This window comes from Hippoglossus hippoglossus, chromosome 4 (genome assembly GCF_009819705.1).
Source record: "Hippoglossus hippoglossus isolate fHipHip1 chromosome 4, fHipHip1.pri, whole genome shotgun sequence".
NCBI classification, from domain to species: Eukaryota; Metazoa; Chordata; class Actinopteri; order Pleuronectiformes; family Pleuronectidae; genus Hippoglossus; species Hippoglossus hippoglossus.
The window spans coordinates 12,714,352-12,741,775 of NC_047154.1; the positions used below are offsets into that span (position 1 = coordinate 12,714,352).

The window sequence follows — 27,424 nt, forward strand, 5'->3', positions numbered from 1 at the left end:
AACAGAGATCTTCTTTTATCACTTTTCATCAATACTGTGATACCAATATTAAGAATAAAAATAAAAATAATCAAAATTCTTATTTGGTCTGTTGTCCAAAAAAATCTGTATAAAGAGGTAAGACATGTAAATGCATCATAAAGTTAATACTATAAAATCAAATAGTGCAACAGGAAATAAAATGTAAATCATTCATTTACAGTAAAAAATGTAACCAGAGTTCACTCAACAAAGATTGTCACTGATTTCAAACTGAGTAAAAGAAGAAGGAGAACAGTTTCTTATATGATTTGATTGACTTTATTTGTAAGGCACAAGAAGTCCTTCTTTACTGCAGAACATTTCATATTATTTATAGTAAATGTTTGTTGTACTTTTTTTTTTATAGTTTCTTTTTGTTGTAGTTGTTGTTTATTTGTTTAAATGAAGCTATGGTTCCAGACACAAAAACATTTTTTTTTTTCCGCCAAAGTACACACTTTCAGGTTTTACATTATACACAAAATAAGTATTTAAAAAAGACCTTTACAAAGCTCAAAACGCTTACAATGCTTCACGCTATGGGGGCAAAAAGTTTGGGTTCGGGGGGGTAATGTGGCGCGGGAGTAAAGGGGATGAGGTGGGATGGGTGGGGGGGGGGATCAGAGAGGAGGAAAAGAGGTCAAAGGGCAAAAAAAGGTCAACGTACTGCAGTTGTTTCCCCCCTGGTGTCACATCAGGTTTGTAACACAATAGCACAAGAATCATCAAGGACAGACAAGAGAAGATGCAGCCATATACACATAAAGCTTTCTATGTATAACTGTATACAGAGGCCAGCACCTCCCACTACTTAACAAATACATAGATTCTCATTTCTATGTTTATAACGTCAGCTTTGTAACTCTGGTTCTAGTTCATATCGAATAAAAAAATGAAAGAAAACAGATTTTAAAAAAGAAAAAAAAAGAAAAAAAGAAAAACCAAGTGCATTGATCACAGAAAACCTGGAACAAACATTCTTTTAAAAAAAATGTCTCCACTAGAAAGAAATCACTCTCAGTTCCCCCGCAGACATGCAGTTATGTGTGGGTGTGTGTCACTTTGTCTACATGCTCTGCATATCACTACGACAAGTACAGTATGTAGCTAGATACATACAGCATGTGGCTAGATGGGACGACGATGTGCTGCAAGCTTAAATTCACGAGCATGTAAGCGTTTGTAAGAACAGCGATGCATTTCATTTCTGTGGTTTATCACTGACGGCCGAACCTGTACAACTGTTTACACACACACACCTCGCTCACATGCGTACACAAAGCTGCAGGATCGCCCCACAGACACGTTCACACACACAAAGGGTTTCATTCTGAGATTCCTTTATATGGAGATGTTGGTTTTTTTGCTTCCTGAATTTCCACTGTGTCAAACTCGCACATGAATCAGCAGTTTTACGGTGACGTCAACAATAAAATGTGCTTCATCATTGTTCCAGAGATTGTTTTAACATGTGTAAAAAGTTTGAGAATGAAACTCTTCATATCCATTCACTCACACTAAAGCCATTAAAACAGAGGGGAGGCTGAGAAAGTGTGTGTGTGTGTGTGTATGTGTAAAACATGTCAAATCAACAATCATACAAACACAGGTCACCACTAAATCCGATCGCCTCTGTGGACCTACAGTGTCACAAGTTCGATACCACTCAGGATTTTTCTGCTGGAAATATGTGTTTGTGAATTTCATCCTGCTTCAAACTTTTCAAACATGTGATGGAGCCATCTTGGCTCCTACAGACCTTATTAAAGCCTTTACACAGGTGCCCAAGCACACACACGTGTTTTCACTCATGCTGCCTGATTAGACCTCCTCACGTGACTGTGTCTCTCAAGTCGGTGCACTCACATGTAGAACACGTAGCGTTGTCATGGCTGTCGTGCACTAACTGGACATGGCGATGGAAAGGTTGGTCTTTCGGCAGAGTACCATCTGCTGACGGCTTTGTGCACATGACTAAAGTATGAATGTATGCCCCATTTCACATGATGTGGAGATTACGCTCCGTCACACCGCCAGTAGTTTTGTTGCACATGTTTTGCTGCCGTCATGTCATCAGAGTTAAAGTTTTAGAAAGTGGGAAAGACTCTTTTTCCCTGAAAACTGATGTGTGTGTGTGTGTGTGTGTGTGACATTGCCTTTAATATATCAGACTCGTGCCTGAAAGCCAAATGCCTCATGTCAACCAAAGCCCTTTATAATTAAACTGAAATGTAATGGAAAGAGTGGTATGTTGTCAATTCACAGTGTTTGTAACCTTCACAGAGAACACGCAACTCTTCAGTCCTTCTGTTGTTTACTGACAGCTTGACTTATAAACATGGGAATCAACAATCCGTTCCACTATCATGTGTAAATTCAACTTGCATTAATTTCAATAGTACATAGACATTGTCTGAAATCACTCCCTCATTCACATAGATTATGTTACTCCGTTGTTTTTCTAGAGTGGTTCTCAAACTGGGGAGGTGGAGCCACTACACAGTGTGTGATGATGACCAGGGGAAAATGGATTCAACCAAATTGAAAAAGTTTTATTTACATGGCGATAATTACCCTCATTTCACTAAAACCTACTTTGGATCTTTTTTGTTTTGTTTACTTTTGAATTCTGAAGTTGTGGGATATTTATTTAGCACTTTTAGATCATTTTTGCTTCCAAGTCAGACATTGAAGAAATGACAGGAAGAAGATGCAGCTAAAGTCCACAAGCCGGGGGCCTTGTAAACATACTGTACGGCCTGTGTTTGAACCACTGGGCCACTGAGGACACTATAACGTTTACAGTGTTGCCATACTCAAATAAAACGGCAGCCAGTTCATGTAGACACTTTCAACTTCCCCCTGACGAGAGGTCTAATCAGACGGAGTAACATTATAAATGAAAACAGCAGGGCTCGTGAGACTGACGGAGCTGAAGAAGCTTTCAGTGCTGCATCTGTCTGATATGAGTTTGTTAGATCTTGGAGATTTCCCACTCAGTGGCGTATTAAGATGTTAAATCACCTGCGCAATGTCGTGTTAGTCAAATATGTGGCAGACCTGTGTGTTCACAGTGAATCAAAACGCACGGAGAGAATCTGAATGTACAGAGGGACAATGTTTCCATCTTAATGGGAGGACACAGATGTTTCTTAAAATAGACCAAAGGCTACTCCTCAAGATCTGGTTCATGACAGGGACTGGGACGGACCGCATGCAGAGTTTTAACGTCTCCAGTCTCGTCTCTGTTTATTAAGTTTGTACACTCAGCGAGGATAAATAAGCCGTTCCCCTCGTGACCCAGCTTGCTCTCGGTCCTGTCCTTGTTTTTAGCTCAAGCCTGAGCCCATGAAGGACACTTCTTCAAAGACACACGCTGCCCTCTGCTGTCAAACACACAACATGCACGCTCTCTCCCTGCAAGTGTCTGCTCTAATATTAGTGCACATTAAAGATGAAAGGGGCGGTGGGGGGGGGTTGCACGAGTGGCATCTCGGTTCTTTTTGTTGCTACCTCTGCTCTCTTTAATGTCTGATTAAAAAAAAGTTGCCTTTTATTTAAGGTGCTGGGCGGATTGATCTGACGTACCTCACAGGGTCAGGCGAGGAGGATCGTAAATAGGGGGGATTACTTACTAAGGTGGGTTTGTTATCTAGACTGACAGCTCTCAGCAGGAGGTTAGCTCTTACAAGGTGCTTTTCCTTTCTCCATACAAATTCAGGATTATACACAATCTCTATTTTTCTGGAGGTGTCTTATTAAAACTATTTTGGTCAGAATGTGACGGTAGCTGTATCTCTCCCTTTAGTTTGGGCATTAGGCAATTTTCAAACAATTCTCTGATCCATCCATTTAAACTCGCGGCCAATTTTATGTTTGAATGAATGCATGCAATGTGAACTGCCACCAAAAATTAAATCAACACTAAGCTATGTGAGACCTTATCTTAGAAAAGTGAGTTTTGTAGGAATGATGGGATGTGTGCGACTGGTTTTACAACTCGCCAAAGAATCCCTCTGTTTAACATTTAGCTTGTTTTAACACCTACAGGACTGTGTGTTCATTCCCACAGATCAGTCCTGTCTGACAGTGCTGTCTAAGCCCCCTCAGAGCAGAGGCAAGAGGTGGGGGGGATGGGGGGGGGACAGGAAGAGAGGGATGGTGGAAAAAAAACCTGAAACTAAACATGAGACAGAGCAACAGGACGGCAGGAAGCAACCGAAATAGAAAGTAGTCCTGATAAAAAAAGAAAAAAACATGGTAGAAACAAAGTTGTATTACATACAAAAAAAGAGAGTGTTTGAAGAAAAGACACAGGATACAAGAAAGAGACACTGATGTGATAGAGAGAAGGGAGGATAAAAAACATCCAGGTAAATGGTAAATGGTGAAGGGATTAAAGCCAATGATAGCTAAGGTCAGATAGAGGGAGACCAGGAGAGCGACTGTGGGCCAAGGGGGCTCGGATCTCTGGATTCAGGTCTCTGGATAGAAACAGAGCTGAACTGGAAACCATCTAATCAGACTTGTCTCCGTCCTCCTCGCGGTGGCTGTCGACTCCTTCACGTGACGCTTTCTCCTCCTTGGCCAGCTGGGCTTGGGAGGCCAGCAGGGAGGAGAGGGAGAAGAGACCGGAGGAGGTGGTGACAGCGGGGAGGGATGGCTGGCTCAGGCCCAGAGGCAGGGGGGTCATGGGTAGGGCCAGGCCCTGGAGCTGTGACAGCTGGTGAGCCTGGAGCTGCTGCTGCATGGAAGACAACCAGACACAACTTAGGCACAGCAGGACAGACACAGCCCACAAATCACTTCAAAACACTGATACTGTAGGAAAATGCTAAGTCTGCAGTGCACAGAGCTCATATACATCACAACTGGGGTTTAATATATAATGCCTGAGGCAGAGCACTAAGAGTTCAAGCTGGGACAGATGGAATGCACGTCATAGTTAAAATACATACTCTGTAGAAAATGGAAAATCTGCAGCACTGTGTATGTATAACACCAAGAGAAAAGGAGTAAAGTAAAAATGTGAAACATATGAAAAAGAAAATCCCCAAATTAAACATAGGAAAATACACAAAAGAAACTCACTCACACTCTTTTCATTTTCATATAGACAGTCACTGCAATTTAACCACTGTGCTCACACTCTACATGGTGACACATCAGTGGGTTGATGTTTAACACAATCCTGACTAACTACCTGAGTCTCCTCAGTGGGAACCTACAACCTACAGCTCAGCTTTACTCACAATGGAGCTCAAGTGTTCTGTATGTTGTAGATATATGCGACGTGTATATGGTGATATTAGCAACTACCACAAGACGATATTGACAACAATGGGAAAATGGATATAACTGGATGCTCTCAGGTCTATGTGAACCTGTATCCTCTGGATCTAAAGCAACAGACGGGAACAAAATGGCGAGGCAACTGTGTGAATCATGAATCATAATGACAGAGTGGTCAGGCTAGCAAACACTAGACCCATAGTAAAATGATGGAGTAGATAGCCTAGCTAAGGCTAAACCTCTAGTAAAATGATGGAGTAGCTAAGGCTAGCTAGCGTAAGGCAGATAATGATTAAGTACGTGTAGCTGGCTAATATTACAGCTACTATGATAAGCATTGTAGCTATAGCTGTAGAATTGAAATGGTCAGATCCAGCAATTTGGACTAAAGCTGCAACTCTAACCGGTTTACTCAATTTGTTTAGATTTGAAAATACCATATCATGCAAAGTCCCAGTCTGTTTTTTGTGAAGATGTAATGTATTTTAGTCTCATGTAATGTAAATTATGTATTTATAACATTTTGATATTTAATGTTTTATTGTTTTGTGATGACATTGCTTTGGGCTTCACGAAATGATTGCAGACATTTTTTTATATTTTCTGGTATTTTAGAGACAAAAATATTTAACAATAATGGAAATAATTGTTAGCTGCGGACCTAAAATCCACTCAAAGAAAGATCTTATAATCAGGATCATTCATCCTGAGCTGTAGCCTCTTTGAATCTTCCTTTTCATACCGTCAAAGAAGTAAAGTTACAGTACTACGTCATGTCAAAATTGCCAACATATACATTAACCACTACATCAATGCTAACAGATTAAATTGCCCCACTCATTCAGCTCATAAACAATTATTCATTAAATAAACATCAACAAAGCAAAAAATACAGTTGAATTTAATGGCTTCTCTAGCCATCACAAGACCCTCTGGCAGGGCTGGAACATCGTACCCTTATGATGGAGTTCATCTCTGGAGGGGTGACCTGCTTGGCCCTCTCTATGGCTGCCAGAACCTGCTGCTGGTGCTGGAGGCAGAGGGGTGGGTTGGGGGTGTTAAAGACGAGAGGAGGAAAGTGAGGGAGACAATAAACGTGAGGCAGAAACAAGGGGAGGAGAGTTGGTGGGGGAGAGAGGTGAAAAGGTTAGATCAATATCAATAGTTGCAACAGAGACCCAACAACCCTCGCTGGTGATGCAACCCCCCCACCCCCAATGCCATTCATCTAGTCACTCACACGCACGCACACGCACACACATACACACAAAGGCCCTGTGAGACACTGGTGAAGGGATGGTCGACTGGTGTGCTGTAATGGGTGGAGGTCAAACCCCTGTTGGGCAGATAAGAGCATGGCTTATCGGAATCACACAACCATTTATTTCACTGACGGACACAAACACACACACACGCATGTATAAAGGAAAAGAGGAGTGGGATGGAGGAGGCTGCACAGGGAGGGAGGGTAGTGAAGGAGAATGTCAAAAAGGAAGGGGGGAAGGGAGGACAGGGGGAAGGGAGGCAGATTGAATATGGCAAAAAGTCAAGGTGGGGGAGGGAGGAATAATAGTGAAAGCGGGGTGGAAAGGAACACAGGAAGTGCGTGATGATGAATGACGGGAGGAGAGGAGAGGAGGGGAGGGGAAGGAGAGCGAGGGGTCACAGAGGTGGGAAGGTAATGAGGCGGGAATGAGGGTGATCTCATTCCACGATGTGAGAAATAGGGCCGAGGGTCAGGGGTCAGTGACGTCTTTGTGTCAGTGTGTGTGTGTGTGCCACAGTGTGTGTACTCACCTCCTGAGACAGGTAGGGGAGGACTTGTGCACAGATCCCATTCAATCTCTTCACTATCTCAGCCTGTGGAGAGAGACTTAATTAGTTAAAGGATAATATTGGCACTATTCAAAATGTTTATTGTCAACATATCAGAACAATAATTTTGAAATCTTCCTTTGGCCCTAAGACCTAAGGCTACATCTACATTAATACGTTTTCATTATAAAACTAAAACGATCTCTGTCCACACAAGCGTTTTAGCTCCATATCAGTAATAATCCCTGCGAACACGAACATACCTAAAAATACAAATCACGTGACCATTCATGTATAGACTGGGTTGAATGCCGGCGTAAACAGGAAGTGGATTGTCTATTATGCCGATCGTTGCTTAGTTACAGAAAACAGGAAAGAAAAAGGGTATAAAATAAGAGGATTGATTTCTTCTCTTCGATCGACAACAAGGTGGAACTGTTACACAAGTGACAGAAAGTGTTAACAGCAGTTTGCCTTCACAGCGGGTAGTTGAGTCGTGACTCATAACAACCAATCAGGTGACTGCATCATGGTTTCTAAACGTCTCAGTTTTTGCTCGTCTGTAATACAACACAGCCTTTGAGATTTTAAACTAAAAATAGGGTCAGCAGCTCCTCAGTTTTAGGTGCTCAGAAACTCTGGAGTAGTGATGTGACAGGGATGTGTTTTAAAAAACTAAAATGAGGTAGTGTGGATCTAGCCTCAGAGGGACGTCATTTCCTAAGACAGCTGAGTTGTAGTTTTTGCAAGAGTTAATCAAGCAGGAGTAAATTATGTTCCTGTTGGTGACTATTTTAGGAAGCAGATGAATTTGAACACATTTTTTTCCTATGAGTGTTTACAGCACCAGCCTGGTGTATGAATTACTGAATCAAAATAAAATACAGTGCCCATGTTCGTAATTATGAACGAGCATCATCCAGTGAGGTGGTGCGGCTCATCAATATGTTTTTGCAGCCCATACAAACCTTTAATGGTGCTGTTGGACTGAAATCCATCTGGCAACATTTATAAAGTGTGGCCAAAAGCAGAGGGGACATGAAATAGTGCAGGCAGGCCTGTAAACATAAACTGCACAAGCTATCACCAACTCTCTGCAGCCAATTCACAACCAGAAGCACATGTGTCTCGCTCTGTTCTACACAGAAATTAATGGGAAGCAAATTTTTGTCTGATTGCGCCGTCCGTCCACCTACACAGGACTTCTCACTTGAGCTGCCTCATTAGGTCTGGTTAAGACCGTGTGGGAAAGTACAAACTGTGACTGATTGACAGCCCCCTCGCTCTTCTTGTACATTCGCTGCACATGTTAGGTCCAGAGGACTTGTGTCATTATCGCTGACTGTGCTTCATCTGGCTGTGTCGGTGAGCTGCTTGTGATTTGGGAGCATGAAAGGTAAAACTGCTTCAATGGAACGCAGGCAGCAAATGAGGTGCCAGATAAGAAGTGGGGAATCTTAATTCCATCTTTTTACTGCCTTTAAGGGTTGGCAGACATCACAGTACATATTTGTGCACAATGATGTATGTATGTATGTATGTATTTATTTTCTAAGACGTTTTAGGTTAATGTCATATTTTGATATTTATGTATCCCACAAAATTGTTGATATTCAGTATATATTGTAGGTGGCATTTCATGTACCAAATGGAAACCACATTTCTTGCCCTAACCAACAATGTTCCATGAGACCTTTTTTTTCTCCATTTGGCTGCTCCAGTTTCAGGGTCTTGGGTTTAGTAATTCAAGCAGAGCATGTTGCTCACTGGTAAAAAAATGTGGATATGAGAACTTGATTCTCCAGAAAACCACCACAACCTGCACCTCTGCTTCTTGGGGGACATGCAGTCCCAGTCGTGACCTCCACCAAATACAGTTCCAAGGTTTTCACCTGGACTCAAACCTCAACAGGTAAACTCATGTTAAACCGGAAGTGAGGAGAGCATCTAAACGTTTCCACTCTTTGAACGTTTAAAAAAAAAAGACAGAGCCTATCCTGTGAGGACCGTGTTACCACCTTTACTGCTGTAAGACCATTGCTGCAGTATGGCAGAGTGCAATAAAAGCCAGTAGGTGCAAAAAAGGTCCCTCAGGACATTTTCCAGTGGCCGCTCCACACCACCACAACTCCCATCTCTCCAGAGCAGGAGCGAACATGCTGCTCCCACAGACAAGAGCAGATAATCCAAATCCACTACAACAGAGCAGCAACAATTTCACACACATCCAGAGCAGAACAAACAGGCTGAGAGCAGCAACTCCGCCTGCAGCTGTCAGACGAACAACACAGCACTGAGAGGAACAAAAGATGGAGAGACTGGAGTTTGTTTTTATGGCTTATGTGTATGATGAGTATAAATGTATGGGTATGTGCTAAAGTAGATATGCATTGTTCATAACCATAAGACATTTTCAGACACGACCTGCAGGGAAAATCCAGAGAATTGGCTACGGAGTTTACCCAGTTTGCCTTTCACACATGTGCAACACAGCAGGAGGTTCTCTGCACAGACACGTTCACAACATCAAATCCTCCGCATTATTCAGACGAGAAGATTGAGTTTCCTTTTCATTTTTGCGTCTGTCGTGTGTTAGAAGCGTCATCAACCACCCACTCGCTCGCTGTGAATCCAGCGGGGAATTCCCTGCTGTGTTCACACATCGGATTCTCCTGGATTTCTCCAGACTTTATACTAGGAGGCCAGGATGAGAAAGTCAGCAGGAACTGCGGAGCGTCTCACTCGGACATATACGTTCACAAATGCATCTCCTCCAGAGAGTATCTGCTGAGTTCAGTGCATGTCTGAAAGCAGCACTATAAAGATATATATTTCTTGTATGAATGTAAATTCGGTTTATATTCAGTTGTTCATTTTGAGCATGAATGTTATAAACTCAACCTCCAGTCATGGTACTGCCATCTAAGTCAAACCAAATCCATTTCATTTGTGTAGTGTAAAATCATAATAGAAGTTACAGCACTTTTCATGTAGAACAGGTCTAAGCAGTACTCTTTATAATACTATTTACAGAGACCCAACAATTCCCACCATGAGCAAGGACCTGGTGACAGGAGCAAGGAGAAAGTTTTAAAAGGCAGACACTAGAAGAAGGAGAGAGAACTGAGAGATAAACTGGACGTTTATGTGCTTGAGGGAGCAAACAAACAGTTACAACTGAAGCAGAAGTGGTTTTCAGAAAGTTTGTAAAAATCTGGTCAGCAGGACAACATGGACTGTACTTTATATACCAGGTATAAATAATTCATTGAGACTGAGGCCAACCCACTGGTGGTATACCGATAACAGCTACACAGCCTGAAATAATAAGGCACCAACTGAGAGTTAAGGTGTAAAGATGAGTTTTAAGTATAAATTCAAAGGCTTCAACTGAGTCAGACAGTCCGATGTCAGCAAGCAGGTTAGTCCAGAGGAAGGGGGGGGCGAAAGGAAAAGGCCCTGCAGCCAGCAGACTTCTTTTTAACTCTGGGGACAGACAGGAGCCTTTTGTTCTCAGAAAAGCAGAGGACGAGATATAATATCTGGTTTAAGGAGATCAGACAGGTATGAAGGGGAAAGCCACTTCAGTACTTTGTACATCATAAAAAGAACCTAAAAAAGGAGCCAGTGAGGGGAAGATAAAAGTTTTTGTAATCATAGTGTATCTACAGATGGACGACATAACTGCTCCCCAAAGTGATAGATATCATCTCGCTCACTGCCCCTGATGGATAGATGCAGTACCGGTCACAAACTCCTCTTCCTCCAGGTTAGAGGATGGGCCATTGACCAAATTTTAAGTCAAAAGCCACTTCAAATACATTTCCTAAAAGAGGGTTTCTGTAATCTTAGGTCCTTATTAGACTGATTGTATCAAACCTTTTCAGTAAGTTTGGTTTTAATTTGTTATTTGTGCTTTAAAAACAAGGTGAAACTGACTTGTGATTGGTCGAGTGCATCGACTGGACCTTGACATCGCTGCTTTACAACATGATGTCAAAAAGGTACCAGTGAAGAGGCGTAATCCATCTTTGTATACAGTCTATGGTTGTGATATTTTATTGATTTTACTAAAATGTTCGTCGCTGCATTCTGAATGTTTTGAAGACTTCTAATACGAGCTTGGAGCAGGCTAGAAAATAATAATCAAGTCTAGAACAAACAAAGGCATTGATTAGGATTTTACATCTGTCATGGACAGAAAAAACAGGAATTGAGTAGTATATGTAGGAGCTGAACAACTGCACGACTGCTGGGACACTTGAATGCAACGGAGCCATTACTTATGTTTTAAACCTTTGTATTTTCTACTGTTACAAGTAAAATATCTGCTGTGAAAATGGCTTATTGATCATGGTATGTAGTTCCTACTTTGGTCTCATCATGTGATACCCAGCGTACAGAGACAGTACTTAGGACAGGGGCAATGCTCATTGATCAACAGCAAAATGACTGTAAATGAGCCAGAGTTAGCTTGATAGGTTAATTTTAGTCTGTTCTCTCTGGTCAGTTTTTAAAATGGCAACTTAAAATATAAATACAGACTAATATTCAGACAGGTACAATGCATAATATTAAGTGAAAACACAACGTATGAGACAAAGCTCATCAAGTAAACAGCAACAAAGACAAACTGCATTATGTCTGATTATCAATAAGCCAATTATTCAGCTGACCAGTAAAAGAACTTTTCACAGGATTTGTTGTCAGGAAAAATATATAGAACCCGACGTTTCCTTTAAATCCTCATTAAATGTAAATTATCGTTCAGCGATTCCAAACACACTCATTAGTGTGGGAAACATCTGCTATGACCTTCCCAAACTGGGGCACACATCTTGTATTATACACACAAACACACACATATCAGCCATATCAGAATCCCTTTATCACCTCATTAATTAAGTTGCTTGTACTTCATACTCTTTCTCAAAACTCTTGGATGCACACACCATCACACACAGTCACGCGCACAAATTAACAATCACCCAAGGAAGCACGCACATACCCTTTCCTCTTTCTCATCATGCACACTCTCCATCTTTCTCGCATGCAGGTCTATTATCACATTTGGTTGGTAATCATCCAATCCGTCTGAGATATGCAAAGCAGCAGTAATTGTGTTAGAGCCTAATTTGTGGCACGATGAGGAGAGAGGGGCCCTCCTAACAGTCATTAGGCATGCAGAGCACAGCTCCCCATCAAGCGCCTCACTCCTATCCGCTCATCATTACACATACACACTCCCTGATATCTCTAAAATGTCTCACTAAAATGTCTCAGCGGGACTCGTTCCATGCTAACTATGACGCTTCGTCTTTTTCACTGCCCTTTATGCTGTCGATCTCTTCATACCGACTCTGAGTCTGTCTCCTCTTTTGCTCTTTATCACCTTCCTCTCAGTCTCTCTCTCTGAATGCTTCCCTCTCTCTTTTGTCCTCTTGTTACATTTTTTTCTGCTTCTTTCTAGCCTTCCTCAAGTGCTACTGCTACTAACAGAATGTGAACAATATATGTGTGTGTGTGTGTGCGTATGAATCAACCCTAGACAATATAAAACTGAGGCGGGAGACTGGACATACATCATTGGGCAGCAGCAGATTAAATTCATTGATCATGGACATTTATTTTTGTCTATTTTGTTATAGATTTATAGTTTTGAAAATGTAGGTTTAAATAGGAAAGCATGCACTGAGATAGAAATGTGTTTGAGTTGATTTAAAATGTGTTTCAAGGAAGCATGAGAGGCAGCCTAAACAAGCCGAACATTTCACAGACTTCCTTGTGGTTTTGTTCCTGTTTGACCTTTACTGTTTAAGTGTTGGGCTATTTCTTCCTGCTATGAATACACCAGGACTCATTACTTGTCGAGGTTGTATGTCACACTTCATAAAAGTTACATTTTAATTTAGGCCGTCACGTCTACATCATCTGTACTTACATAACCTGATATACAGTGGTGGAATTGAATCAGGCACATTTATTCAAGCCCTGGTCTTAAAACTGTTTTGATGCACTTATACTTACCAGCATTTATATATTATACAGGAAAGCATTCAAAGTAACATTATAGTTACAATTAACATTTTATGTGAACTTAACTTTATTACATTTCAGAGAGAAACACTGAACTTAAGACTTTACTACAATAGTGTGGCAGCTACAATAATAAATATTTTACATACAAATGAAATGTGAGCTAAAATATGATGCATTATATTGAACTTTTTAAGTATTTCAGATCAGCTCCAAGTCAACAAAGTGCAATCACATTGCTGCTTACATGTTCAGACATCAGTTATATATACACAATATAACATAATATTATCATGAATATGTTTACTTTTGTAATAATGTATATAGATCTGCAATATGCTGTACTGTATGTGCATTGATGACTCCTGGACCAGATCATTTACATTATGAAATAACGTAGCAGTAGAGTAACAGGATCATATTCAGGGATCCCGTTACATTTGCAGTTAAAAAGACCCTCTACACTGTTACACACAGATGTTGTTCCAGCTCTGTCAATTAGTCCACTGCCGTCACAAAGGCAGAACAACAATAGATCCAAGTTCGTTTGTACAGAACAACGAGCTGGAAATAAAGGTACAACATTTCCGCCTCGAACAGGCTGTGTAAAAGGGGCTACAATGAAAGCCCCTTCACTCTATGCTACACAATGTAACTATAGATAAAATAGTATGTTGTCAGGTAGGACACACATGTTCAGGAGGAAAACATGGTGCAAGGCCGAACAATAGGGCCCAGCAGTAACACAGCTCCAGTCCACATATTCCCAGTTAAATCCACAACTCAACCTTGCTTCTCCTCACCGAGACAAAACAGAGAGTAACAGAGAGAAGCGAACACAGAGAGAGGGAGTGAGAAGACAGAGCAGAGAGGCATTTTTTGAATTGAGTAGGACAGAGTGATCAAGAGGGAGCAATTGAATGTGTGAGAGTGCGAGCGAGAAAGAAAGAGAGGGAAATAGAGACAGAGGTTGAAAAAGGAGGAGGAGGAGCAGAGGAGGAGGAGGGGGTGGTGGTGGTTGGCTCGGCACAATAGGCCTAGACATGAATGCTCCTCGACACTCGTTTCTACACATCCCCTTCAATTTCAACTCTCTAATGGAACTAGCGACTCTCCACACCCACTCACATTGTGCACAAAGAACACACGCACACACACACACACACACACGATAACAGGTGCACACATGAACATTAACACACAACCACTTATGTGTGGCATAAGTGGTTGTGTGTGCCAGTAATGAGCCACAGAAACACACACACATATACATGAGCATATACTCTGATAGAGATAAGCAAATTCTCAAAAACACACATATGAAACAGCTCACACACACACGCACGCAGCCACACACAGACTTTGAATTTCATCCCTGTCAGATAAAGGAAAAGGGGTGTAATGAATGGCACGCATATGGCTTAGTGTGTGTGTGTTTGTGTGTTTGCCCTGCATGCATCACAGTGCCTGTGCGATGCCTCCTACCTAGAGTTTGTGGCGGTGCATATATGTGAAGGTCTTTAAATCATGGAAGCTGCAAACTCTGTGTGTGTGTGTGTGTGTGTGTGTGTGTGTGTGTGTGTGTTTGTTTCCATTTGTCAAAGCCCACTCGGTTCCTCCAATATGGCAGCATGCGCCGTCAATCATAAGACAGTGTGTGTGTGTGTGTGTGGACGGCAGCTCCAGACGAGGTCACAGATAAGGGCTGGCCCTTCGGAGGCCCATCGCTCTCTCCCTCCTACAGACTGAGCATAAATTACTCCCCCAGCTTCAGCCACTGCACTAACTGATGTATGGGCCCCCGACTGGGTGAAGTCCTTTACTCTCAAATGCAGTGTATTGGGCAACTGATAATAGATTTTTTGCAAATAAAAGAAAAATACTATGTTTCCAACACCAGCTGCCACACTATCAAAATGACTGTGCCGCATTGACGGACTTTAATTGACATTTTTCTGCAATTCCTAAACTTTTCAATTCCTAAAAATTTTAAAAATGGAACACCTTAAACACATTTTGAGACTCACAGGCAACAGCAAAAACAGCTAGACCCCTTGGCACTTGCATTTTACACACAGCCTCAGGTGACATCATTCAAACGTCTCCGAACACTGAGATTATCTTGGCAATTCACACCTGCCAATCAGTGAGCTGCAGGTGTGCGGAGGGGAAATGGGTTTGGGAATGCACAGCTGCGCCTGCACTGACGGAACAACATGGTGCGAGGAGCCATTTAGTATGTTCCACGTTCTGGAAGTAAAAGTTTAATCCTGCACAGATCAGGTTAGATGATCGGCAGCTGGAGCACCTCCAAGGTTTTGACGGCCATCAAGATCTCCCTGCTGAATCATCAGCGCGGACGGAAAACAAGGGTGGTAACGGAATGCGGTGAAGGATCAGTAGTTCTTGAAACGTCATCCTTTCACAAAGTTTCAAAACGATGCTGTCCACACCACTAATGGCGAGCTGACGTTAAGAAGCTCACGATGATTTCTGTGCGGCACATCAAAGTGAATACTGTCTAACACACACCTGGTAGACCGGTGCATAAGAAAATGAAGGTCAGGAGAAGATGGTTGCGAATTCCTGCTCGGAGTTTAGTGAAAAACTATTTGAGACTCTTCTTTGGCTTCTCCATGGCAACAATGTCATGGGAACTGTAGTATTTCGCTATTTGCCCGGTGTATATAATATTCCTGAATATCACCCTGATGTGTAGAAAACATTCAGATACTTTTCCATTAACCTGCAGCTCTGATTGCTTCTCTAATGGGATGAAGTATTTAAAAGCTTCATTTTGTAAACCAGCTTTGAGCTTGAAGACTTAACTTGCTGCAGATAAACTGCAGACAGAATCTTTTCTCAGGCTGCTGCAGGGAAATATTGAAATAAATATATAAACAAGGACCTTTTATTTTAGGAAATATTTCACAGCCTACACTGGTCCACAGTAAAGCAGCAGAACAACAGCCTTACCAACTATAGCAACATTTACCACACTGACACAAGAGGATTGTTAATGTTTCTGGCCTATAGCTACATAAACATGCACATCAGTGTGAATCCAGGCATCATAAGCAAAGGAATCCTTCCTCTAGTTCCAGTATTTACAGCAAAATCAATCTGCTATTCATGGACAAACAACTGTTTTATATGTTATGCGATGAGAATTAATGAGTTTCCCTTAAGGAATTAATGTAGACTCACCTGTTTGTGCATCTCAATATTGAGCCCATAGGACATCTCGTAGTACTGGAAAGAAAAAGCAAACAAAAAGAGAAAAATGTTATAATAATACATGAAGCTAAAATCTAGGAATTAAAAGTAAATAATTCCTGAATATAAAGACGACTCTCAAAGACCACAAAGAGTCTAAGATCTCAGATATTGACTCTACAATCATATTTTCATTCAGACCCACCTGCACCCACAAAGAGAAGCTAGAAATAGGAAAATGAACAATGTGTGTGTGTGTGTGTGTGTGTGTGTGTGTGTGTGTGTGTGTGTGTGTGTGTGTGTGTGTGTGTGTTCAGTGTTAATGAGAGGGCCACCCTCTAGGCGTCAACCCTGTTAATCACCCACTCTGTCTGCAGGGGGACTGGCTCTGTCACTGGAAAACAAACAGCACAAAGATCTCTCACACACAAACGTCCGTGCGTGCACAAACACAAACACACACACTCTGCTTGATCTCACACTGGCACTATCTCGTATGTGAATGCACGTGTACACACACTCTTTTCTGTAGCGGCCCACGCGGAAGCTCCCTAAAGTAATTACAGCACTGGGAAAATGGAGGTGCTGCCGCTGGCCGGGGGAGTGGGGCAACCCGATATGCTATTAGAGAGCTGGTGGTGGTGGTGGTGGGGTGTCTGGGTTGTTGTGGGGATACAAGGCTGGGCCTGCTACTGATGGAGTGGAAGTGCGATTAAAAGTGTGCACGTGTACATGAATAGTGTTTGTGTTGTGTGTGTGTGTGTGTGTGTGTAAGAGAAAGCAAGTGAAGGAGGAGCAATATTACATTCATGGTTCAATCTCAGCAACAATTTGAGTTTAACCAGAATATGTTTGAAAGTGAAGATAATAATTCTGTTCTTTTGGGGAAAAGAAAAAAAATTGCACCTAAATTACAACAGGAGTGAAACTTGAATTATGCTGCTGTGACAACGCAGAGCTGTCACATTCTGAACAAATGGAAAAAAACATTCGCTCTAATGAATTCAAAAGCAGAGAACATAGTATGTTCCCGATATGAAATCCATCCATTTGTGCTGCTGCATCACCAACACGTCAGTTGTCGTGGTTACTATGCAGAAGTCAGCAAACACACTCACCTTTACCCGCGATCTTTGAATCTTTGTTCGGGCTGCAACTAACAATTATTATTACTGATTAATCTGCCTATTCTTACTATTTTTTGAAAAGTTCAAAATGTTAAGAAAAAAAGTAAAAAGTCTTGGCTTTTATGATGAATCAGTTGTGAAAATCGTGATTGCTACAATGTAGCTACATACCATAAGATGTAGCCTACAACATAACCTTAGGTGCACAACCCCAGAAAAGTAACTTCACATCAGTGTGATTCGCAGCATTTCTTGTCCAAACACTAAACACTGGCCAGTTGACTGACAAGAAGATAAGGCATGCAATGTGTAAACATGATAAGGTGAATTTTCCTTTTGGTCAGATGCTAACTGATCAGATGTTTATAAATTCACACATAAGTTTGAATTTTGAATATATTGTTTGTTCTGGTTGGTGTTGACATGTACAATAAGTGAGTTCAATGTGAGCCTGTATCTCCTCAAAAATGTCATCACAACTACTGGACTTCGACTGTTTGGTTTTTTCTCTTACATGCTTCCAGTGCCAGTAATGTTTGCCAAGGTGAAATAACAAAGAGTTGAGTTGATGAAAAAGCTATGTAATACTCTACTGCTCAGTAATTCTGGAAACATGTGCAGTTAGTCATTTCTAGGAATGTGAAAGATGAGGCTTATACAACACACACATGATGGGGTGGTGCTACAACATTTCAGGGATTAAATCCTTCACAGAGATGACAGATTGACGGAGAGAACTTCTCTTTAACCTTTAAAATTCTCCCTGCATGTAAATGCCTACTTCTGCTTTCTTTCAGTGTTTTCATTAGGCACATGTAGCCGTTAGAACATAGGGAGAACTGGAAACAAAGCAGTGTTATTAAAAAGAGAAAAGACACACAAAGACTAGGCTTTGTAAAAAATGTTTGGGGGAGACAAAAACAAACTAGCTGCAAGGCGAAGTGCACCGTACTGGGCTGTACAAACTGAATACAAATAGCAAACACTAATAAAGACGCTAATGACAACCCTCAATTTTCCTTTCGTTTCTTTGTGATGATAATATCAGCCTGGCGGCTAACAAACATCCTGCTGGACATTTACCCAACCATCAAAGAAATCATGTAAACTGGGGTAATTGAGGAAGTGGTGTTTTTGCAAACCATGTAAACGTGTAATTCACCTTTAACCCTAATCTAGATCAATTACAGTAACGACACAAAAGAAAATATATTTATGAATTTCAGAGGTTAACTCATCTTAAACTGGATGTTTTTGCATTTCAAATAATTGAGCCATCATTTATTCTTGTACATCTTGTGTCAATATGTGTGTCTGTGACTGAAATTATCTCTGCAAGATATAAAATACATCCCTAGCATAATCTTGTAGTCCAGCTTTCTTAATGGTGATGGCGTTTATTAGCTCCTGGCTAGGGGCCGGCTAAGATTTATAAATAGTAGGCAGTCAGACGAGATCCACTCAGGAACACTTTGCTCACTAGTCACCTTGCGAAACATTGCTAGCTTGACAAGTCAGTCAAAAGTCAAGCGAAAAGATAAGATTTAGAGCGCCCTCTGCTGGATCACAAGTCAGACTTGAACACAATTTAAACATAATTTGACCCACAACCATATATGAAAATGGACAACTTCACTGCTTCCAAAAGTGATGCTGAAGCATCTCTATCACCACCTGGTGGCTGTCTACATTATAGATCATAAATCCAGCTTCCTAATGTTAGCAGATGGGACAAACAAACTAAGAAGTCAGGTATTTTTTCCGGTCATTTTAATTAGCTCTTATTACACTGATGTGTGTTCGAGTCCTAATTTCTGCTGTTAATTTGATTTTAATTATTTTAAAATCAAATCATTAATTATTAATTATTATATAACAAACTATTGCTATTTGATGTAATAAAAACAAGGTTAAACTTCATGATTGACAGCTGAGACATTCTTGGGATTGATTGAGCACGTAAATCAGCGGGACGTGATTACCGCTATTCCATCGCCTGATTGCCACAGCACAGACTCTGGCTACAAATACGTAAAATGGCAGCGTTCGCAGAATATTTTGGCTTTACTTATGGAAGTGGGAGGATGTGGTGACACGCTATCCATCTTTATATAGTCAATGATTTGAACAGGTCATTACAGGTTCGATATTAAAATGTTCACGTTTGAGCAAATATTGGATTTTTTAATAAGAAATGTCAGCCATCGTGTGTTTGTGTGTGTGTGTGTGAAAGGCTACAATCAGGCTAACAATGCCTGAGTGAGTGTGAGAGCGTGTGCACTCGCTCTTGCGTGAGACACACAAACACACAGAGGAAGTGTGTGCGTGTGCATGTGTGTGTGTCTGCTGGCTGGCTGATGGTGGAGAGAGCAATGCGGCGGCACAGATTAGATGAGATTAAAGCCAGTCAGAGGATCAATTAGAGGCAAAACATCAGACGGCTACACAGCCACGGCCAGCAACAATGAGATTAGCCTGGAGGTGGAGCAGAGAGCGGGCGAGCACATCTGTGCGTGCGTGTTGGTGTGTGAACGTGTGTGTGTGTGTGTGTGTGTGTGTGTGTGTGGAGAGACAGGGAAAAGAGGAAATGAAGGGGGTTGGGGAAAGAGGAATCACACGTACAGTAACTATAAAAATAGAAAGGAAGTCAATAATAACTATTCATCTCAATTTATTTGACCTATTTTTAGTGGGCATATGATGATATTGGTAAACATATCACTTTTCTAACCACATTAATTGTTAAGATCTCATAAAACAGTGATATTGGTTGGACTGGGTGTAAATGAGCCAATAGTTTAGCCACATGATCTACTTTTATTTACAGATAAAACCAAATGTGAGCACATCCAAAGTCAACAAATTTCTCTTCCTACAAAAAAAGAGATACAAGCAGCAGTGTGTGTGTGTGGGGGGGGGGGGAGTAGTATCATACACTTTGTTTTCATTATTCTCATACAGGAATGCAACTATAACACACTTTCAAATTAATAGTAACTGTTTCAAACAAAAAGCTCTGTACTCCCACACAACATGGCCAATTAGGTCAACTGCCACGTTTGTTATGTTTGATGCTGCAAATCAGTGAACTAAAAACACAAGTAATTGGTTTGATAAAGAGTGAACTACACAAGAGCATGAAAATAGTTCTCTCTAGTACTCTATATCTACTAATATGATAATCTATATAGGATTGGGAATTGACTGTGACGAGAATCGTGACGAGAATCTAAACTGAAATGTGAAATTCCCACCCCTACTGGTTAACCAATTGGATTTGTTTAAAACATGTTTGACTGTTACTGCTGGTGATTCTTGCCCAGTTTGACTTGTATCTGGCAGTGAAGCTGCATTGCAAGATGTCAGCAATTATCTTGTTGAGTTCAGTTTATAAGAATACATATAACAGATGCCCCAGACTATGAAAATAAGATCTGAGTTGTAATAAACCAGAATGACCTGCTCAGAGAGAGAAACCAGACATGAGAAAACAATCACATTGCAAATAGAGAGAGGTGGTGGAGGTTGACTGGAAGAAAAACAAAAACAAAAATTCTTTGCAAATATACATCAAGAGAATTTACTAGCGCAGCAGGAGATGTCCGAGACGCATTCACAACAACAGGAAAATGTCTAGAGCATTCAGGCGAGTGGCACCTGGGTAGAGCACGTAGAAGGCAGGACAGACACGATGTATAAACGTCCTTTATCACCAAAATGTCTTTGTCTTTCCAAGTTTACATTTTCGTCAGCATCTTCTACAAATATGGACTCTTTTTCATCCTGAGATATTTGTATTATTTTTGTTTCGTATCCACGACGTGTCAGAAATGTCATCAACATTTAAACTCACGAGCTGTGAATTTTCCAGACATTTTCCTGCTATATCCTGACATGGGCCTATATCCTGACATGGTGGGAAAAATGTCCGCAGCAACCGACTCAGACATTTGCGTTCTCACACACACCTACTCTGGAAAATTTCAGGAAATTATTTTGACTTCGGTTGATGTCTAAAATCAGCTAGAAGGTAAAAATAACATTAAAGGAAATGTTCACCTCTGGTGCACAACACACACACACTCTTCACTTACCATGATATAATGGCGCTGCATCTCTGACTTCTCACTGGCCAACTTGTCACACTCAAGCTTCAAACTGTTGAGAGAGAGAGAGAGAGAGAGAGAGAGAGAGAGATAGAGAGCGAGAGAGAGAGAGAAGCACAGCGTCAGACCTTGTTAGTCAGCTTGACAGTCTCCCTCCTAAAGTGCTGACACCCGATGACTTCTCCCCCCTTCATCATCATTACCTCCACTTTCACCAACAGCACTGTCATCATCACTTCAACCCTCATCACTGCCTCCACATTCACAGTCATCAGCACCGCCTCCGTTGTCATCATCTCAGCCACTATTTCCATCTTTATCATCACCGCCTCCATCATCATCATCATCATTACCTTTACTAGTCAGCGCCCGTGTATACACCAAGACTGGCATGGTGTCACTTAACAGGTGGAGGTCAAACTTACTCAGAGGTCTAAGAGATGTCGAGCCCAAACTCCGCTTTCTAAATTAGAGGCGAGGCAGTGAAGTAAAAAGTCTAAATATAGTGTCGGAGCATTTCCTGTGGCCCAGTCCCCGCGACAGCCATTAGCTGTAATCATGTCAGAGCTGAAGTTATGCGAGGCGACAGGACAAAGGGGGACGCGTCAACAAGTCAGCCTGATCGTCAAGTGTAAAAGACAAGAGTAAAAAAAAAAAACCCTCCTTGATGTCTTTGATTGAAACAGCCAGTTACAACATGTCGGCCTCAGAAGGCTTCATCTGATGTGAGGACTGGATAAGGCTCAGATCAACTAAAGATATGCACACAGTGGATAGGTTTATATTTAAGGTACGTCTGACAAACCTGTCTGCTGGTGTGTGTATATTTATATTGGGATTTCTCCTAAGCTGTCTGCAGGAATGACAGCCCGATTACAGTGAGCGCTGACTGAATCTTCATTGCTGTGAGTCTTAACTGGTAGACTGAACTCCATGTAACACACAACCATAATGTGAGCTTACTTTTCCTCACGGTATTTTGCTTCTTCTGTAATTATCGCAGATATGATCAAATATAATAAATCAGTCGCACCAACACTGACGACACGTGTGGGCCTACCTTTGACAAGATTTTCATCCTGCCCCTGAGTTTAGAAACAGCTGATTGAAATACTTATTTTTGGAAATCAATCATTTAATGATTCAGAATCTGTGTGGTTTTTGTTTGGCAGAAACATCCCCTAATGTCTCATCTCAGCTCTAATGATGCTTCCTAATACTCGACTGCCTTAAACTGAATCTCTTTCCAAATGTAAAAGGTGCCCATATTGTGCTTTACAGGTTTTTACTTTCCTTGATTGTCACAAAATCAACAAAACATCTGCTAAGTTACAAATCTTTGTAAAGTAGGTCCTTCTCTCGCCCTAAGGAAAACAGTGGTCCTGAAGAGCATGAAACAACATGTCAACCGGTGTGTGATAATGTCAATGTGTTATTGTATAATCCCTTATAGCAGCTGATGCTAACTGCATGTTTCTCTTTGTTGACGTCAAATCAAACAACTCTTCCTCTGCATGAAGCATCTGAAGGATTTAACTCTGAGGGAGCATGACCGATATTTGACTCAGTTACTGAGTTTTACTGAGTTGATTTTTCAGTAGACACTGGTCTGCAACTATGGATGAGCGTTCAATAATTCTAAGAAGGAATGGAGATCAGGCGTGTCCTGAATCTAAACACATTCAGTCCAATTTGCTGGTTAGAGATGATCATGGAGGTTCCCACCATGGCACGCAACAGATACCCAACCTGTTTTACTGTCTGGGGGAGGGGGGGGTGTTTTTTTGTGTGTTGTTTTTTGCTGGTGAGGAGCAGTTTTATTCTGCTGCCTTCTTCGTGTGTGTGAATGAGCAGCCTCCACTTATTCAAAATGCTGCCCTTCCCTCCTACATAAAACCCTTTCTGCCATCCCTGTGTTCATGTGTAGGCTGTGTGGTGGGTTGTCATGGCGACAGGCCTCCCTGCTGCCAGCCTACCTGGGATTGGCTTTGTGCCTCCTCTGATTGGTGCTCAGCAGCCCCTGGGCCTGCACCGCTGCTCTCAAACGACACTTTGATGGAGTTTTATTGCCGAGTCTTCCGTCTCTAAATCGCTCCTGCTGTCATCTTTATTTTGATTTATGTATTCCCTGATCTATTTATGCATGTGAATGAGGGGAGGGGAGAAGAGAAGGGGGTGGGGTGGGAGGAGGAAGACTGTGACAGCTACAATGCTTGCTACTATACCCGGGGGAACGCCTGCGGTACATTTGCCTTTTAAAGGCTTCAGCACCAGACAAGCACAGCGCAGCAGCAGCGCGCTACAAAGCCCTGTCTGTGGTTCCCAAGCCCCCCCCGCAGCCCCCCCTCCTGAGTCAATAGGCACTGTATGCATGTTCTGTATGCTCAGACAAAAAAGGCATTCTTTCAACTGCGCCCTGCCTCTCTGAAGAGGGTTAAACGGTGCTGCTCACCGTTGTGGGAATTACACAAACCAAAGGCGAGGAAGAAGACACACGGGGTGTTATTGCAGCTTCAGAATCCTCCACAAACAAGAGCGATCAGACCAGAGCAGGGATTTTGCACACAATATGCCAGGCTTTCATCTGCCTGCGCCTGTCTCGGCAGAGGGAAGCCTCTGGAAGGTTCTCGGAGAGCAGGTACAGAGAAACAAACCAAACTCCTCGGGAGGGAAAGCGGCCTTCAAAGACTCACAAAGAGGATCTCTCGCTGAGTTGCAGACCCCGTGGCGTCCCCCCCCTCTTTATAAGCACTATCAAAACGATCGGTTAAGATCAAATCAGGCACTTTGGAGGTGCCTGAGACTTCTGGCACTGTAGCGGTATTTAAGCAGTAAACCAAGATCGATAACTAGGGGTCAACGAGATTGAACTAGGTATAAGTCTGTTTTGTGTGTATATGTCTGTATGCATAGTGTTTCTGTTTGCACCTGTGGTATTGTGCTTGGAGGAACTGGAACTCATCCTTGATCCTGTCACAGGAGTCGGAGGTTGTGAATTTCAGCTGCTGCGATGAAGCCTGCCAAAGAGAAAAAACAAGAGGAAAACGTAAGAACCAAAAGGAAAGAAGAAGAAACAATATTTTAAGGTTGGAGGGCTGCAACAGAGAGAGGGAGCAGAGTGACTTAACATCAACCTGGAATTGGTTGTCATGTATGCTTCCACACACAAGGAGTCATACACATACAATCCTGTGAGGACTCAACAAAACAGTGCACACAAAGAATAAAAAATGTGGACCCATTGTTACTATCCGATTGTTAAACCTCTGAATAGACACTGCTCTGTTTTATATTTCAATCACTACGAAATAATGTGCCTGCACTCAAATCTAAACCCCACACAGCCCCAATTAGCCATAAATGGATGTTGACACTCCCATATTTAACCTTCTATAGACATAACCCAGACGCTCGCTGTCCTTGCTCCGGCATTGGCAGCGTCTTTACAACCTTAAGAGTTATTACCCACGGCCGTTATGAACAATAGCATATGTTGTAAGCCATAACAGCAAAGTGATTGATGACACAGGAGTGCGTCAAACTTATAATCCGCTGTGTGTTAGTGTTTCATCATTCCTTATTGTATTCCAACACTCAGTTTGGGTGCATTAAGTAAACTTACTTACTCAGGCTAGAATGAATCATTCTTGTTTAAATAAGGTCGGTAACACACATGACAAATATATTACAGGGAACTTGGTTGAGACTGTGTTGAGCACTTTGATGTGTTGAAAAGATTTAGCTCGAAATAAATTGTCTCCTAAATTGTCAGTTTGACATCATCTGCCTCTTTTCCACATTGAAACATAACATAAGCAGTGCCTGTTGTAAGGCATGTGTGGAGCAAGAGTCAGGGATACTGGTAATATTTTATTCTAAAGTATAAGTAAACTAAATATCTTTTATTAATAATATTATTGTAAATTTTCTTTAAAGTAATTTATATGAAATAAGCAAATCATAATTCTACAATTTAGAACATATATGACAAACTGATGAACTAAAAATGTGTAAAGAGTCCAATAAATCCAATATTGCAATCAGCACAGACATTATGCCTTTGTATTAAAGACAAAGTAAAAAATTCCCCCCAGTGGACAAATCTGCTGTAGTCACTTAAATATATGTTCTTGGATAAAACTGCACCAAATACCACCCATGTCATATCAGAAGACTTCTTTTGTGCCTCGTACAGCCAGCTACAAAATTATTCAATCACCTAGCATGAATGTTGCTATTCGCCCTTATTGTAATTCTGTCCACACTTACATTCCCCAAGCAGCGGTGGATGGCCTGGCTGTGTGTTAGAGCACAGCAAGCATCAACCCAAATAGGGGACAAAATCTCATTATTTCTCAGCAGGCTGCATAATGGGTCAGGTGGGGGGAGAAAAAAAGAAGAAGAAAAAAAAAAAAAAAAAAAAAAAAAAAAAAAAATCGACATTTTCCCACTATGATTGAGCAGGCATAAAAAACCATCAGAAATCTGATTGCAGCACTTACGGGAAACTAGCCTGCTGCTGTTAGGAATGACCTGTCACTTTGTACTACCGCTCCCCCCGGCATGTCGCTCAGACTTCATTTTTAACTACAAACAGGCTGTTTCGCATTCACAGAACCATGGCCAGAGAATATGCTAAGCAACAGGACTTGCTTCAGGTTGTAGTCCATAGACCTCTGGCTTCAAAGGCTGATTTCTTTTTTTATGCTTTGAGGCTCAGCAGGCCAGTGCTCCACTCTTACATGTTTAAGGTTGGGGATGGATTCTTACAAAACCTTCCTAGGGTACAGACAAATTCATGGTGGTTTCCATTTGGGCATTCATTTAAATATTCAGATTAGGTACAAAAATATCTACACATGGGGAATTCTGGAACATTAAGGTTTGAAGAGAAAGGCTAACAGTTAGAAGAACATTTAAAAAACGTAGGGACAAGCACAGTGACCTCAGCCATTACACGTTCAAATGTCATGAGAAGTGCTGACATTATCATGCTGCTACCACACACAGAAACTCCCAATCCACACAGACCGAGCTGCTGCTCAGAGACAGTAAAGCACAGTAACCTTTTCCATTATCTCTCCAGCCAGTGTGGCATGGACCAAACTCAGCAAACAACAGCTTGGCTATATGGCTCTGTGCCACGCAGAGCCTGTGTCAACACGACACACTTAGCTACAGGCAGCCGTGCAACTCACTCCTTGCACTTGTAAAGTTTCTAATACGTGCGTGTATGGGTTAGTGTGTGTGCGTCTGCACACAGGTTGCCCCCAGTGCTGCAGGTTAGAGTTGTTGCCCTAGATCCAATTTCCTCCCTGTGTAGCACAGTATGCAAACATTAAAATACCAAAGTTTCTCTTAGTCAACAGCCCCCGGTCGGGCATCCTGTTCCACAGGGAATAAAGAGGGAGGCAGAGAAGACAGAGCAGGACAAAGACAGGGAAAAGAAGTCAGAACATCATAAAAACAAAGGCCAATAAGGGCATACTAGGACTTTTATGAATGAAGACAATAATCTTTCTGATTAAACAAAAATGTATGAGTTTAGTTCAATCTGTTAGTAATTCTAGAAGTGGAAGAGAAAAGTAAAATATGGCGTTAAAACATGTACTGCAACCCTGAACTGAGTCAGACATCCCCTGGAGAAGGCATTTGTCCAAATCAGTATTATCAGAAACTGCCAGCTCCCTAAGATTGTGCTAGTGGAGGTGGGAAGTGGAGACGTACTCCGGCTGAGCCACGTGTGCGTTTCTGAAAGACGAGGAACAAAGGACACATACTTGTTTGCCCTCTCACACAGGATACCTGTAA

General features: G+C 41.7%; 1 protein-coding gene across 2 annotated transcripts in view; it reads right to left on the bottom strand.

Annotated features, from left to right (window-relative positions):
• Positions 1-277: 277 nt before the first annotated feature.
• The window catches only part of tle5 (TLE family member 5, transcriptional modulator), a 43,783-nt gene continuing 16,636 nt past the window's right edge, over positions 278-27,424 (bottom strand). Inside the window, exons 2-7 of one of the 2 annotated variants that reach the window (XM_034583834.1) lie at positions 24,542-24,630; positions 21,602-21,665; positions 16,372-16,416; positions 7,111-7,173; positions 6,269-6,343; positions 278-4,765 (exon numbers count right to left, since the gene is read on the bottom strand). In XM_034583834.1, coding sequence (XP_034439725.1) covers positions 4,538-4,765; positions 6,269-6,343; positions 7,111-7,173; positions 16,372-16,416; positions 21,602-21,665; positions 24,542-24,630 — 564 coding nt within the window. In that variant the 3' untranslated portion in view covers positions 278-4,537. The remainder of the gene's footprint in view (positions 4,766-6,268; positions 6,344-7,110; positions 7,174-16,371; positions 16,417-21,601; positions 21,666-24,541; positions 24,631-27,424) is intronic. The other variant, XM_034583835.1, reaches the window with a different exon arrangement.